At 34.6% G+C, this 17,933-nt stretch overlaps 2 protein-coding genes across 2 annotated transcripts; one reads left to right on the forward strand and one right to left on the reverse strand.

Moving 5' to 3' along the window:
- The first annotated feature begins 5,020 nt into the window (after window positions 1–5,020).
- LOC148202695 (uncharacterized) lies at window positions 5,021–6,848 on the forward strand. Its single transcript, XM_088110593.1, has 5 exons — window positions 5,021–5,457; window positions 5,531–5,657; window positions 5,753–6,031; window positions 6,118–6,222; window positions 6,308–6,848. Exons 1-5 carry the CDS (start codon window positions 5,021–5,023, stop codon window positions 6,812–6,814), a joined length of 1,455 nt encoding a protein of 484 aa, XP_087966719.1. The 3' UTR covers window positions 6,815–6,848.
- A 4,714-nt stretch (window positions 6,849–11,562) lies between these two features.
- LOC148202696 (uncharacterized) lies at window positions 11,563–14,919 on the reverse strand. Its single transcript, XM_088109673.1, has 5 exons — window positions 14,625–14,919; window positions 14,335–14,456; window positions 14,065–14,157; window positions 13,712–13,975; window positions 11,563–11,733 (listed from the first exon to the last, which is right to left on the reverse strand). Exons 1-5 carry the CDS (start codon window positions 14,917–14,919, stop codon window positions 11,563–11,565), a joined length of 945 nt encoding a protein of 314 aa, XP_087965799.1.
- Window positions 14,920–17,933: the final 3,014 nt, after the last annotated feature.

Raw genomic sequence — 17,933 nt, forward strand, 5'->3', positions numbered from 1 at the left:
AGCACCCATAGTTGCTTCCATTCATACCTCCAAAACTCAAGTCTTTGAAACACAATTCTGATAATATGAATCATACACTGTGGTACGTACATGCGATCACAGCCAAGATGCAATTGCAAGGATAACAAAAATGACAATGACAATTATTGGGAAACCAAAGAACACTTGTTTTCTCATAGATTTGGTGTATCTTTCTAACACACAAGTGTATCCAGGTAAGTGTATCTTTCTCTGAATAGGCTGTTGTTTCTGAATTAGAAGTTAGAACAACACAACAAAGTTATTATGAGTTGTAAAAAACAACATCCATGCATGTACCACAAGCTATTAATCAAAATAGTTTATATTTGTAAACAAGAGTCGTCCACTATAACTACACTAGATTCCCCCATTTGAAAGGGTGTGTCTCCAGGCCAAGCCATTAGGTTCAGAACATGAAACTTTTAAATCTCCTCAGTTATGACATCTGCTATGTCCAACAAGTATCCTCTTTTGATGCAGTATATGAATTGGGCTTAAGCAATGGTGGAGCTAGGTACATGAGAGCTAGGGGTCACATTAGAAATGAGAAAGGTGACCCATATTTGTGATAGTTTTCATGTTTTCCCTTTGGAAGTCTTTGAGGTTGTCCAGACCTCCATATCATAAGGAACTGATATTTGCTGTCAGGGTTCCTTTTCTTACTAATATTAAGTGAAATTATAATTTTATAAAGTTATATATATACATACCAGTGAGATAGAATAGAGCATGACTGGTTGAATTCCTCACACTCTGATTTCAAAAATCTGCATCAATATTCTTCACTGGTTTGAAGTTGTGCTCACTGTTGTTGGTCAGATTTTGTGGTTTTGAATCTTGGTACAAGTGTGTTTACTATTGTTATACATGTTTCAAGTAGTAGCAACTCTTGTTAATCACTAAAATGCAAAATGCATACCTGATTTCCGTACTTTCAGTAGCTTGTCATGTCTTTGTTTCACAATTCTCCAATTCAATTTCTGGTCTGCTTTGGTCAATACTGTTTCTGCTCAGTTTTGTTGTGTATAAAGCTTGAGACAAGTTTCTTTTATGATTTTAAGCATGTCTCAAGGGATAGCAACTCCAATCAATCACAAAATTGAAAAATGAATGGTTGAGTTGATTAAATTCTGGATTTCAAAACTGTCACAGTTTTAAATAAAGTGTTTGCACCGTGCTTGCTGTCTTTGTGTGGTTTTAGGTCACTTTAAATCTTCTAGCTGATATCCTGTAGTTAGATCTAGTGTTTAGGCATTGTTTGAGTCTTTATTTGAACCAGCCAGCTTTGAATGTACTGTTTTATAAAATCTGCAAAAGTTTTCAATGCATTTTTCGGCATTTTAAGCAACTGCTGCTGTCATATGAAGCCACTGGCTGTGTCTATGTATTCTAACCAATCGAGCAAGTCTATGTTGTCATTTGAAAGTTGTGTGCAATGTTCAAATGGTCCTTGAGAAGCCTATATGCACAATTCACCTTTAAACCATCACATTTTGCTGCATTTTAAGCTACAACTGTTGTCAATTATAGAATATGATTGTTTCAGTGGAGTTTAAACTTTTGTGCATGTGTCTTTTACCGTTTGAAAGTTGTAGTTACTGTTCATTTGGTAAATTTGACACCAGTAAGATGTGTTCATTAATCTGTTCTTTTTACTGTTTATTGTGTTATTTACAGGAGGTAGTGTACGGAGGTGTGATTAGGGAAAAGCCAAGAAGCAAAGAAGATTGTCCACAATTCCTGAAAGGTATGCTTAATGTTATAGTTGTAGCATTTTTGAAGTAATAAGTAGTGTTCTTTGTCTTGACTCTGATTTATGTTAATCATCAGGTCAAAATTTCCCCCAAAGTTGTAGTAAAACAGTGAAATCAAAACTCAAGTAAGTGGTTCTAACCTTTTATTTGGATCTTTTTGCCCAAAATAATGTTGGAGTTGTGATGTTTTCTTGGATTTTAGTCAATGAGTTTGTTTTCTTTAATTTATTTATTTATCTTCTATTCTATTTTATATATTTAGCATTTATAGATATATTTATTAATTTGGTTTCTACTATTGGCTATCATGCCTTCTGCCATATTTTTATTTTGTTTTCTTCTACATTATAAATAATGAGTGGTGCAAGCAACACCATTGCTTGCTTTGGAATCCTTACTTATTTCTTCGGTTCTTTAGTAAACAATACCCCAAACATTCCTTTTCCAATTTATAAATGTAGAGTAGAAGCCTAGTTTTTGAATAATGTCATATAGGAAACAATGACCTTAAAGTCCAATTTCCCATCTTACAAACTTCCTTTCCCTAACAAACAGTTTAATCTATTTGCAATTGGATCCTCTGTGAAACATGCAAAAGAAGTGAGAGTTTAGGATGCCACTTTTAGCCTCTGAACAGTTAGGTTCTTGTTACCCTTTTCATCTAAGGTTGAAAGGTTTCAGCTTTCTAATAAAACATGTCCATTAAAAAAAGAACATTTATAGAGAGGAAGATTCTGGATTGAGTATTAAATCACAGTACAAGAAAATAGAAAGTTCAAAGAATAGAATATTCCTTCCATTCAACTTAAAAACAATACTCCAAGAAAGAACTCAGTGGCAAAGAAATAAAAAAATTAATTACCCTCTTTTCAGTGAAAATATCTACAATTGAAAAAGGAGTATTTGACAACAAAAGCAATAGAGTTGTAGATCATGATAGAATAATTACCCACTTAGGAAGTTTCTTACTGCATGGAAAATTCACTTGCACTATTTATAGTAGCATTCTTGGCCAATGACATTTTTGGCAAAAAGCATAAAATATTTCCCTGCACATCCTATTCAAGAATGAGCAGTTATCAACTTATACCACGCATGGCTATACCATTATTCTTTATGTTTTTGACACATACATATATATAGCTTATGCTTTTAATATTCATCACATGTCACAAACATAACACTGCCGCACTGCTTCATCTCGCAAACTGATGCAGCATCCATGGTGGTATCAGAGTAGTCGTACTAGGAATTGTTCCTCCTTCATCCACTTCTCCTGAATTCTGACTGCACCATTTTCACACTTCTTATAATCCCAAAACTCTATAATATATACACCACCAACATTCTCTAAACAAATTCAACATCAAACCTCACCTAAACTAATATATATATATATATATATATATATATATATATATATATATATATATATATATATATATATATATATATATATATATATATATATATATATATATATATTCAACATGAAACATCTATACCCCATGTAATATGGCAAACCTTTTAAACTAACATGACTAAGTACTTACCTAACATTACCTTCCAAGGAGCAGTGATGGAAATTCAATTACTGATTGTTTAGTGTTGAACTTTCTTATTACTTTTCCTTGAAGGAAAACTTGTAATACATAATTAATTTAGCCTTATATTAAGTAATGGCTAATTTGTCGTTATACCTCTACCATTCATTGGATAAAAGGTGAGTGTCCAGAAAACGTAGGCTGCTTAATAATGCTGTTCTGTAAAATCTAGATGGACCATCATAGTGTAACATTTTTAAACCAGTTCTCAAATGAGGGACCCAGAAACAAAATTGTTCTAGAATTTACTGTATACAGTCACAGTTGTCATTATACATAAACTGTCAACCATAAATTTGAAGGTTAAACATCTTCATAAAGACAACACAGGCAGGACTTCATGTAAATTCAAACACAATACTACCATGAAATAGCACAATGTTTGTCATTTCTAATGAACTGCAAAATCTTGAATTTCACTGAGTTTTGACTCCATTTAAAAGGAGTATACTCAATAACAAACTAAACATTAAAAGTACTTAGATACACACAGGAACTAATAAACAGAAACAGAGCAACACTGTAAATAAAATTCTGCAATATCCACAAGATACCCAACAAAAATGTACATCCAATTGCAAGAGGCAATAACTCCTTAAGAAACAACGAGGCTTAAAGAATTCCCCAATGCTATACGACACATCAGGTTGAAAGTCTTGCTGAGACAAGTTCCTCAGAAGAATCTTCCGACAATGATTGAAAGGCTGTTGGGGGAGCACAAAAGGGCTTTAGAAGATCATCTTATTAATCTTCTGAAGTCTGTGCATAACTCTCCAAAATCATAGTTTATTTTTCTTGGATAATTTTGTGGTTTCTTATGTTTGCTTACTATTAGATCTTCTATTATTCCTTCTAATTGCTGTGAATAGTCAATCCTCGCTAAATTTTGCTTGAATGATGTGTAAAGAATTAATGTTAGTAAAACCTAAAAACTGATTAAAAAAGTAAAAGGAAACAGAAGAACTAAAACATAAAAAAGTAAATTGAATCTGATTTTATGCACACATACTAATATATATATACTACACTCGAATTTGTGGCTGTATATCCTCCTTGTCTCGTAGTCTTTTCCAGCTCTTCATCTTCAGATGTAATGACTTGCTATCTCAAGTTGCATAAGAATAATCTGAACTGTCCATTAGAGTTTTTGACTGGCAGCAACAAGTTGACTGGTCCAACAATTCACACATCCCTATCTCAGATCAATTCACGTTCAAATTAGACTTCTCTCTTGTAACTTCAGATTACTGTCAGGTGGAGGTTTCCCACTGCACTACTCTTCACAGCACCTAGACCAGCTTACCAACAATATCTCTCCAGTTTACTGCACTATAAAATGAAGTTTTTTCACTGCAAAAAAAAAAACTTCATTTTATAGCTAACAAATCCCATAGCAGAAGCCACTTACCACCCCAATAGAAACCAATTTAGTGGAAGCCACTTACCACCCCAATAGAAACCAACAAATCCCATAGCAGAAGCACCTTTCCTTTTCAAGGCTTCAATAATAGGTTTTGCAATTTTTCCCTGCACATTTAATAGGTAATATCATAATAACACAAAATGTTCTTTTCTTACTTTTCCTTTCTATTCAATTGTAAACATAAATTGACCGTACAATTTTGTTTTTTGTTCAAGAATATGGCATCAGATGGTTGTGACCCTCCTATTCCACCTTCTTCAAAATCAGAAAAGGAGAAGGGCAAGAAGAAATCTTATACGGTCAAGTTGTTAAACCGTTTCAATAACGTAAATGCTTCAAGTAGTCAGCCATCTACACCTACCTCTACCTCCACTGCTAGATTTGTTCCACCACCATTACAAGTTCCTGGTTTGACACCTACTCCACCACCAATTCCACCTTCGTTGGAAGTTCCTCCTTTGACACCTAGTTCACAACAATTTGCTGCTGATCAATGGAGATCACCCTCCCCCCATGTTGGTTCTAACCCAACAACTCCCACAAATATGCCATCACCATCTCCTATAGGGGATAACCCTCCACGTTCAAGTTCAGCAGCCAATGACTTTGAAGATGTTTCCAACAATCGTCCAATCATTACACCTATTGGAGGAGGGTAAGAAAACATCAATTTAATGTTCCAAGCATATACTGTATTATTCTAATATTTGACTTTTATTTTGGTATAGCTTTTATCCAACAAAAACAGCATCCAAAGCAATCACAGCCACCATCAAGGCACAGTTTGATGAGCCATGGGTGACATGGGGACAAATACCTCAGACACGAAGAGATGTTTTCTTTGAGCGTTTTAGGGTACACTTGTGTTCATTTACATTATGTACTACACTTAATTTTAAATGTTAAGGTCCTCAATTATCTTATCCAATATTCATCTTTTTTGTCAACAGAGAAAGGTTTCATGGAGGTCTAACCATGAAGAAAAGGTGAAAAAAAATTTCCACACAAAAGCATCTCATAGATTATCTGAGATGTTTAAAAAAGCTCGAACAGAAGGAAAAAAACCTGATTGGATGGGGGATATTGTTTGGAATGGTCTTTTGGAGAAGTGGAACATGCCACTTTATAGACAAAAATGTGAAACGGCCAAAAAGAACAGGACATCTGACAAGGGTGGTTGTTTGCACAGTGGGGGATCCATTAGCGTGCATGAGCATGCAATTCGTCTGGTACATATAAATTTATTTTTACATTTCTATACGGATAAACTTTAAAAATATTTGATGTTAACAACTTACATCTTCTTTGCTTGCAGTCACAGGAGCTTGGTCGGTCAGTGCATGTTGATGAAATATTTCAGCAGACACATATTCGAGCATCAACAGGAGAATTTGTCGATGAAAGGTCTAGGCGGACACATGTTAGTTTCTACTAACTTATTCTTTATTAGGTTATATAATTCTTAGGTCTATCTATTTAACGATAATCATGTATTCATTTAACAGGAAGAGTTTGAAGCCAGATTTTCTCAAATAAGATCTGAGACAGCATCCGTTGGGGCTTCAACATGTGCTCCCCTAGACCCTGCAGATGAGGAAAGATTGAGGAACCAATGTTGGTTGGATGTTGCTGGTGGAAGGTACAAGGGACGCGTATACGGCATTGGAAATGTCAGTGCTCAAGATGACTGTGTCGATAGTTACATACAACAGACACAGGCATCTTCTTCTCAGCAACCGATTGCAGAGGACATTCTTAACCTCCACACACGAGTATCAACCCATGATGACCAACTTCGACAGATGAACTCTCAATTGCAAGGCTTTATTGGTGTCATGATGCAGTATCTTCCACCTCCTGCAGCCGCAATTGCACAACAATTTCTTCAATCCCAGAATCAGCCACAAGCTAATGTTCAACCACAACAACCACAACAACCACAGCAACCAACAGATCAACCACAGCAACCAACAGATCAACCACAAGATGATACTGTTTATGGAGATTACTAGTTATGTTTTTAGAAGTAGGACATGTGTATGACTCACACTTTATGTAAACTTATTTGAACTTATTATGATTAACAATTATGTAAACTTTCTTATTATGATTAATGTGAAATGCATGTTTGTAGGTTTTAAAGACTTAATTTATTTATCAAATTTGTGAATGGATATAATGTCCAGGTCTTGTGAATTATCTGTGTGGTATGGACAGGTCTTGTAAATTGTCTCTTTTTGGATGTTGGATGACCAGGTCTGCTATTCAAGTCAAGCTGTATCTAATTTATATACGGAATATCCGTATATAAATTATATACGGAATATCCGTATATAACTTATATACGGATATTCCGTATATAACTTATATACGGATATTCCGTATATAACTTATATACGGATAATCCGTATATAACTTATATACGGATAATCCGTATATAATTTATATACGGAATATCCGTATATAAGTTATATACGGAATATCCGTATATAAGTTATATACGGAATATCCGTATATAAATTACATACGGAATATCCGTATATAACTTATATACGGATTATCCGTATATAAGTTATATACGGATAATCCGTATGTAATCTTATCTACGCCCCTTTTATATACGGATTTTTGACCGTATATAATCCGTATATAACACCACTTTTTATACGGATTTTCGATGTTATATACGGATTTTGGCCGTATATAAATGCGATTTTTCTTGTAGTGATTGTTAATATATGTATAGTTTGTCATCAACGATTTAGACGACGTCATGAAAAAAAAGACCAAATTAAACATAAATTACAAAATTTGAGGGCATATTGAACATTGAAAACAAAATGAGTCTCACATTGAACAAAGATAACAAAAATAAGGTTTTTGACTTTTAATGAAGAGAAGAAAAAAATTAAAGGAAAAAAGGAAGTTCTGCGTTCACAAAGTTGAAGGAGAGAATGGGTTTTCTCGTGGGTTCTTTTGGTCCTCACTAGTGCAGTTAAACGAATTGGCACCGGTTATTTTTGGCCATGAAAGCAACACTTAAAAGCTTTTAACAGAATCCCTCAATATTTGTAGGCAAGTGCACGAATTGTTGTTTAAGAAGGATGAAAATTAAAAAAGGAGATGCGCATTGTTGCAGACCATTTGTTACTAATTGGAGATTCACTTGTGCATGTTCTTGGATGGAAACTTAGTAACTTGGAGAAGAAAACTCTACAAAAGGTAATTATAGAATAAAACAATTCATACTTTAATCATTGAATTTTATTTCCTTAGTACCTCTTGTTTCTCCTTGTGAAGAAAGCATTGAAAAGGAACCAAACAAACCAGACATTCGCTCCAAGGTTGCCTTCAATATTGACCTTTTCGAAGAAAATATAAGTCAAGAAAATATGTAAGAATATCCAAATTTATTTTGCAACTGTTCAAGGGAAAAACGTATAAAGTAAGAATATATATAAATGACCAGCTAAAGCAAATAAAATGAGAAGTAATGAAAAAGTACCTTCACACAGAAGTCATTAATATCTAACAACAACAACTTTGATTCAAAGTAATGAGCCAAGCAAACACAACCAAACCACCATATGCGTCTTTCAAGTCAGTAATATCTAACAAAACTTAACAAGCTTACATCTTAAAACACCGTCGAGGAGGTAAATAAAGTGTTAACACCATCAAGGAGGCCGTGAAGAAGGATGTGGCTCCGGTCAACGACTGATTCCACCTTGTGCGACTCACTCTCAAACTCCTAAAAAACGCCAATCTCAAGATCTGCGAGCTCTAGGTTTTTGGAATTAGGGATTTGAAACAGGGAAAGACAAGGGAATTAGGGATTGCAAAGTGACGAAGGACTGTGAGGATGGAGAAGCCGAGACGAGAAGGCTGTGAAGATGAAAACGACAAGACACGAAGGTTTGGAAGATGGAAATGGCGACATGTGCAAATCATAATCGATTTTAGCTCCTCAAAACCGTCATCGGAGAGCTCCTCAAAAATGTAAATCGCAAGGTCGGTGAGCTCCTAATGCTTGCGTTTTTAGAATTAAGGATTTGGAGGAGGAGAAGGCTAGAGATTGCAAAGTTACGAAAAGGGTTGTGGAGATGGAGTAGTCGAAACGCGAAAGATGAAGATGAAGAAGTGGAGACGCGAAGGTGAAGATAGAAATGAGGAAGTGAAAAACAAAAGCTCTGAAAGCACGACTTTGGGTGCCAAGTATTTTGAAAAGTATATTTTGTATAGTTCCAATGGTTTGATAAAAAACTCCTGAAAATTGTGATAAAAAATTAAAATTAAACTTGACTGCGATTTTGTATTAAACCACCTATAGTTAAGAGAGGTTTTTAGAACCCATGTAAACAAAGCTCTACTATAATGTTTTATTTTTATAGTGATAGAGTTTCATCTTTTAAAATTTATTGGATAACTTAATTGCATGAATTGATTTACTTAATAATTGTTTGGTCTAATTAAATGAATTGTTTGAGATTAGCATCTAAATGAATAAATAGAAAAATAATAAAACAAAAAAGAATTAATTTACTATGACAAATTTTGTATTAGTTGTCATGTCATAATAACTTTAAACGTATTAGGATTGATCCAATTATATTTGTTAGATTAAGTTCATTTACTATAGTAAGTGTTCAAATATTTATCATAATAAGTTGGACTAATTATAACATGTTTTAAAAAATGTGTCATAGTAAATAAAAATTATTACGATAAATTTTTAAAAATGTATTACAGTAAATTAAACTTATTATGGCTTGAATATTTGTGATAATGTCAGATTTGTAATGACAAATTTTTGCAGTGTCATAAAAAAACATTTTCTTTAATTTTCACAACTAGTCGTGATACTTATCATAATAAATCCATTTTATCTATAAAAAATTCTCGTAATGGTCACACATAAGTAATGGTCACATAAGTTTGTGAATGGTTATCACTTCAAATATCATCATAAAAACATTTTCCACAATATCATTTTCATATTGCTAAAGCTTCCTTATATCACAATATCATTTTCATATTGCTACATATCCTTCACTTTTTTCTTGGTCACGATTCCTTCACTTTGGATTTATTGTTTCGGCCCTTGATCCAGTGATATAGAGTTACTGGTTTCCAAATATACTGTTGTGAAATATTATTCTTACATTCAAAAGTTCCTATAGGTACAATTCCCCTATATCTCAACAGTGTTCAGCAAGCTCTTTCTTTTTCTATTTTGGCTCATTGAGGTTTTCGATTTTATTATTCTAATGTATCATATGTTAGAATTTATGATTGAGAGATTAACAAGAACAATAAACCCTTTAATCAAAACCAAAATTCCTTAGAACAGTAAAGCTTAAGCATACACGAAAGATTAGACATGAGAAACAATGAATAAGTAATCTGGGTTGGTTTATGATATGTTGGTTTTTGATCTTACCTCTCTACTGTATCTTAGGTTCATTTTGGATTTTCTTTTCTAATAGAGATAAAGAGAAAAAAGAATAGGAATGATACGATGTGCTCACGGGGACCATCACCCTTTAAATAACCTCTGACGGTTAATATTTTTTAGTTTCAATATTTATAATTTGGTCCCTTCAACAAATTAAAATTATTGTTGGTCTCTATACAATATACCTTTCATGACAAATATACCCTTAGTCATATTTATCTTAATTAGATCACTTTATAAAGTTGGCTAATAAAATATAATAATCCTAACATATTTAATAATTGTTATATATATATAAGTTACTTTTAATAAGAAATTTTAAAATAGTTTGTGATAGGAAGAAAATTGAAATTTGACGAGAAAATTACTTATTTATCCTCAGTCTTAGTGTTTAATATTGTTGGCTTGTATTGATCTTCTTAAATATATTGAGAATTTGGCTGTTTCTCTGACGTCATAAATTTTCTTAGCTGTTGATGTTCATTTGACTACAATAGTAATCGTCAGAATATGATCATGAACAGAACGACCTTAACCCCATCACGACCTACCGTGTCCCTCAATTGTTAATGGCTCAATGGTTTAATATAAAATCTAAATTTAATATTTAAGTTTGAGTCATCATAACCGACGCTTGATATTTTGTTTTTATTTTATTTTTTTATAAAGATTTTGAGTTCCTACAAACGACTCTAATATTTAGATTTACTTTTATATCATTTTTGTGTCTGTTTGACCGACACTATTAACTTTCCAATTATGACCGATGCAAAAATGTGGAATCTAATTCTATGAATTCTATATATACATTTAGTCTGTTACATCCCGATCCATTGGTTCAGAACTAGTTCTGCGTCGCAATCTTTTAGTTCATATGATCTTGCACACATATCTTACGCTGGAACATTCAAGGGCATGTACTTTGTTAATTTTACATCTTCACATACACACTGTTATAAAAGGGAGAGCGAATGTTCCTTAGAAAGTGAAAGTAATGGGATACAAAAAACAATAACAATTAAAATTACATTCATAATCAAATCACACTTTCAGACTTTTTCTTCTTCTTAATTACATTATAATTACAATCAAATCTGGTATTACATTGAAAAGTTAAAATCAAGCGTATATTTATAAATTATCAATAAATGTTTCTCTTATTCCCCTTTAATCCTTCCCATCACATCAAACTTGTTGAAGTATTGTTTGATGACACGTATATTTACAAATTATCATTAAATGTTTCTCTTATTCTCCTTTAATGCTTTTCAGGAGCTCTCGGCCATGTCCTATTTAATTGGCATTTCATCCTAAAGATAAAATAGCACATTCTTTAAGCAAATGGCAGCAGAGGTTCTCCTTAAGCATATAGAAACTGGCACCCAGTTTCTTTGAGCCCACTGAAACTTTCTTCAGACCATCGAGAGCTCCAAACCAACCGACAAGCCTCAAAAATCTTGTCATTTTTGGTCGTTCCTACAAACAAAGCCAGCATAATCTTAGGTTTCACATCTTTTATGACAACAATCATCACTTTTAATCGTGCTTTAGAAAACAAACTGACAAATATTGTTCAATATATGCAAAAACTGCAATTTTCTTTAAACGAAATGTTTTTTAGTTTAATAACAAAATTTAAACTAACTAAGAGTGAAAAAGATATATGTAAACTATCAATCCTATTAATCAAAAGACTATATAATACCTTTGGTACTTCCTTAATTTGATTTTATCACTCTTAGAAAGAAGTATATGTTTGCGTTTTCATCGTCTTCATCATTATTGCCCATGGTACTGATATTTGCCCGAACTCTAAATATTAAGGGATACCTGGAAATATTGGCTTTGTCACTGATGAAATTTCGATTACTTGGTTGAGAAAACTCTTCCAATATCCACTTTATATAGATGCAGAAGAGGAGATGAGCGGTTCAGTGATAGGATTAACGTTAATTAATGTGCTTGTACTTTTCCTTCTGAACTAATTATATAAATAGATTAAAATAAAAACAAAATTAATTGATACGTATATTTAACTAATAAACAGTTTTATTTATATAATATATTAATGTATGCATTGCATTATTTAAGTGGTATCATTAAATATATTGCTCGAAATCAATACATGCATTAATAATATCTTAGTATGTAACGTAAATAACCATAATTACGCATTCAATCACTTACGTAATACATTAATATATGCATTGATTTAATCTATTATATGCAATTAATATAGTAAAACTTTACTGATAACATTCCAAAATACTAGGTTGTCTAGATGTCTATTTATCTATTTATGTATGTATTTATCTATATATTTATTGTTATATTAATATATATATTCGAATGAAAATATATTTAATTTTTCGAATAACCATACAGAACTCTTACCTTATACATTAACATATATATTATCTCGTTAACCACGATTATAATAAAAAAAAGGTTAATTTAAGTTTCAAGTCTTTTATACATTTAGGTATTTTTAATTGGGTTTTTTATTGTTAACTGAACCGTTCATAACTTTTAAAACTTATTATTGCTTTTAAGAAAAAGTTGTTTTTATGTTTTAGTATTAACTTTTTGGCTTAATACCCTATTTTGTCCCCAGTTTTGCTCGAAAATGTCAAATTAGTCCATCCTTTAAAAAATGCGTCAATTACGTCCTCACTTAATAAAATTTGCATCAATGAAATCCCTTCCGTTAAATCCGTACAAACGGCGTTACTTAATAAGAGAGAAAAATAATTAACGCCGTTTGTACGGATTTAACGGAAGGGATTTCATTGATGCAAATTTTATTAAGTGAGAACGTAATTGACGCATTTTTTAAAGGAGGGACTAATTTGACATTTTCGAGCGAAACTGGGGACAAAATAGGGTATTCAGCCTAACTTTTTTTTTAGTCTACTCGGATGAAGTTTCCGTGTAGTTTATGTTAGGAAAGGAAGGGGAAAGTGTTTTGAACGATAAGTTACCTTGACTTAGCGAGTCTGAACGTGCAGCGATCGTGACCGAGCGACTGCAATCGAACGGTGTGAATGTGAGCATGAAATGATCGACCAGCGTAACGAGAAGCACTACGTGACCGAACGGTATAAACGTAACGAGAGTAAAAATGAAAGTGAATTGTATTTCATGCGTTAAAAAAGTACAAGCGGTGTATTGTATTTATACTATGAGTAACGGAAATAACGAAATTTTAAAATCCTAACTAACTGGAGGCTTGAGTTATACTCTCCTAACACTCTCCCTTAATTCAAGCCTTAAGAGATATAACCCCGATCTCCTTTCTCAAGTGCTCAAATGTGTCAATTTTTAGCGATCTTGTGAAAAGATGTGCCCACTACCGTTCGGTTTTGCAGTAGACTAACTCAATCTTCCCTTTGTTCACCATGTCCCTTAGGAAGTGATACTTAACTTCGATGTGTTTGCTCCTGCCATGACTTACAGGGTTTCTTGCTAAGCTTATGGTAGATGTATTATCCATTCTTAGTTGCATTGGCCTCTCCCTGAGTAACTTTAGTTTCCTTAACAGTTCCATAAGCCATATTCCTTGGCATGTGGCATAGCATTCTGCTATGTATTCAGCTTCACAACTTGATAAGGCAACGACCGATCGACTACTTTTTGGAGCACCATGAGATGGGTGATTCATTGATGAAGAAAATGTACCCGGACGTACTCTTCCTTTCCACTGGATCTCCTCCATAGTCTGAGTCAGCATAACCTATGAGCTTCAATTCATCTTTATGTCTCTCGGCTTGAAACAGAATTCTACGATCACTTGTTCCTTTGATATACCTTAAAATTTGTTTGACGGCAAGCATGTGGCTTTTCTTTGGTTGACTCATAAACTTGATGATTAACCCAACGCTGAACATTAAATCTGGTCGGCTGTTTCACAAAAAACGCAGTGATCCAACTATCTACTTATATGTTGTCTTGTTCACTTCCTCTCCAGCCTCATCTTTCCTTAGCTTGACATTGACCTCCAAAGGACTTTTAACCGAGTTGCAGGAAGTCATTTTAAACTGTTCGAAAACTCTCCCACATACTTCTGCTGATGCAGACAAGACCAGCAACAGTTTGAGTAAACTCCATTCCTAGAAAGTACTTTAGCTTTCCAAGGTCAGTCATCTCGAACTCGGTCTCCATCAACCTCTTGAACTCATCTATCTCTTCCAGTTTTGATCCTGTTATCAATAGATCATCAATATATAAACAGATTATCATTATACTTTTACATGGACTACCTTTCACATACAATCCATGTTCTACTGCACATCTTTCGAAGCTGTGTTTGATGAAGAAGGCATCAATTCTCTTGTTCCAAGCTCTCGGTGCTTGTCTTAAACGTTTACCTGGGGGCTGATGAACGTAAACCTCCTCCTCCAGGGGTTTGTGTAGGAAGGCTGATTTGACATCAAGTTGAAACAATGACCATTCCCTTGCACAAGCCACTATTACCACTACCCGAACGGTCTCCAATCTTACAACCGGTGCGAAGACCTCATCAAAGTCTACTCCTTGTCTTTGAAGAAACCCTTTTCTCACCAGTCTTGCCTTGTGTTTTGAGATAATGTCGTCTGAATTCAACTTCCTCTTAAAAATCCATTTTACTCCAATGTAGTGCTTTCTAGCTAGAAGATCAACCATTCTTAATGTTTTATTCTTTTCTGCGGATATGAGCTCTTCTATCATAGCATTCTTCCAAATCGGTTGCTATAGAGCCTCATCCTCATTCACTGGTTCTGCCTCGGCCATCAGCGCAATGTGAACAAGATTTCCCTCATCATTAATACCTGCATCAGAGTATATCTCATAATCTGTAAACCTTGGAGGTATAACAATTTGTCTACGTGGCCTCTGGGTTGTTGCTGAATCGACATTGCTCCTATTGGTATCTGTGATTTAATCATTAGATTTCCCGAGTGCTTCTCCCGTTCGGTACATAGTATCTCGATCGTTCGGTTCATAACTCTTCTACCGTTCGGTCAACAAATCTCCTATCGATTTTTTCAGGCTGGTTCGTATGTGATGCTAGTCCCATGTTTCATCCTCGAGCACGATCACATCTCTGCTCGGCACCATCTTTTCTGAGATCGGGTTGTAGAGCTTGTATGCGCCAGTTGGGTGATATCCAACAAAAACCATAACTTTGCCTTTATCTTGCAGTTTCGATCATTTTTTATCTACAACATGACTAAATGCAAGAGAACCAAACACTTTAAAATAATGAACCGAGGGGTTATTACCTGACCATGCTTCTAGTGGTACCTTGCCTTCAAGCCTTTTGGTAGAACATCTATTGAGATGTGAACATCTGTCGAGACGACCTCTACTCAGAAGCTTTGTGGCACTCTCTTCTCCTTTATGAGACAACTACTCATGTTCATTATCCTTCGGTTTCTTCTTTCCGCTAATCCATTATGTTGAGGGGTGTACGGCGTTGTCACCTCATGTGCAATTCCTCAAATGCATGTGAAGTCTATTCTCCTCCTCCATCAGTTCGGAGGACCTTTACCTGCTTTCCACTTTCTCTTTCTACACAGGTTTTAAATTTCTTGAACACTTCTAAAGCTTCATTCTTCATCATGACGATGTATACTCATAGCATCCTACTGTATTCACCAACAAACGTGAGAAAATATCTGTTTTCGGCTAGTGAGGCACACCGAACTATCCACAGATGTCTGAATGCACCACTTCTAGGCATCCTTTTGATGTCATCTGCACCTGTGACTGGAATGGTCTTCGGGTCTGTTTTCCTGTCAAACATGATTCACAAGCATTGTCAGGAATAGAGACGTTCGATATACCTGTCACTAAATCGTTCTCCCCAAGTTGCTGAAGATCCTTGAAGTTCAAATGACCGAACCGCAGGTGCCACTTCCAGCTTTCTTCATCCTTCACGGCAGTCAGACATCGAAGATTCGGTACTGCATCTAGGCTGACTTGGAACGTTCGGTTCTTAGAGATCTTGCTTTTCAAGATCAACATCTTGTTTCTGTCAAGCAATTCCACTTGGTCGTGATTCCCCATGATCACCGTGTTCCCTTTCTCTAGCAATTGCCCAATACTAAGTAGATTGCACTTCATTTCTGGGACTAACAACACATTGGCGATGATAGCATGTGATCCATCCTTCCTTTTGATGATCACATCTCCCACTCCTTCAACCTTCAGAGCACTATCCTCTACGAATTTCACTTTGCTTTTCCTTGTTTCATCAAGGTTTACTATCCACTGAAAAATTCTAGAGCTACAAAGATAGTTATTAAATCGTTAGCGCCGCATAAAAATATTCCTCATAGAGTAGTTGTTAATATGAATAAGAGAAACTCTGTTATAGCCATTTCTATACATTCAATGTACTCTACGGATAGAGGAATACATAGAGTTAAACATAGTAAAATAAGAAATTAAAAGATTTCGTTGAAATTGTTCGTTTGGAAATTTCCCGAAAAGGCAATCATAGGTTCTTCTCTCCATCGGAACAATAGGGCCGTTATGCTCATTACTAAACTTGTTGAAGAGATAAAATAGAACCAAGATATATCTTTTTGATCAGAAGTTACAGGTCATATGATTTGAACAACCAGAATCAAGGTACCAAGACCTAACCTAAGACCGTGAAGAATCGGCAGTGGTTGTTACCATTAACGTTAGCGGTTTTGAGTCTGAGTCTTCCTAGGCTAAATGTGCCTCCTTATTCTGGTACTTCTTCTTTTGCTTTCCTTTGCTGGAACGACATTCATTGGAATAATGTCCCATTTTATGACAATTAAACATTCGATGTTCCTCTTGTCTTTCTTCTTATATTTTTTGTCAACCTCACCTTTTTCATCTGCCGAATCATACTTCTCGTCTTGATCATCTGCATTGTGATCATTCTTCCATTTCCCTTTTGTTGCTTTTCCCTTCCATTTCTTGAATTTCTTCTTGCCTTCATCTCTGGAGTGATGTGCCTTCAACGCTTGATCATCATTCCGAACAAGATTCTTTCTAGCATTCTCAACTTATGCGCTTCTAATGAACTTTGAAGCTCCTCAATCTTCAGTTTTTCCAAATCTCTGGACTCCTCGATTACTACCACTATGTAGTCAAATCTTTAAGGCAGTGATCTCATAATTCTCTCAATTATCATGAGATCACTGATGGCTTCACCACAACCTTTCATTTGGTTAGTAATCGACAAAATCTTATTTAAATACTCGGCTACCTTATCATTTTCGTCCATTTGCATGAGTTAGTACTGCCTTCTCAGTGTCTGCAGTTTCACTTTCTTAATCTTGTCACCTCTAGAATGGCATCGCACCAATATGTTCCAGGGTTCTCGTACCGTCCTCGCATTTTGAATTTTTTCAAAGTGTGTGTCATCCACCCACTGATGGATGATGAATAGTGCTTTAACATCCTTCTTCCTAAATGTTTCCTTTTTCTTCTCTGAGTTACCATCGTCAAGCTCGTATCCCTTTTCTTCTACAACTTCGCTGACGTCTTGAAATCGGAACAAGACCCTCATCTGCGTATTCCACCTACTCTAGTTCTTGTCTGTAAGAACAGGAAAACTCATTGCTGGAATATTTGCCATGACTCAAACCTTCTTTCTCGCTCAAGAACCAAACTCTTGACTGCCTTTCTTGCTTGCTACAATCAATCCATTTTGA

The sequence above is a fragment of the Vigna umbellata genome, chromosome 3 (assembly GCF_029865625.1).
Source record: "Vigna umbellata cultivar VRB3 chromosome 3, Vumbellata_1.0, whole genome shotgun sequence".
NCBI lineage: Eukaryota > Viridiplantae > Streptophyta > Magnoliopsida > Fabales > Fabaceae > Vigna > Vigna umbellata.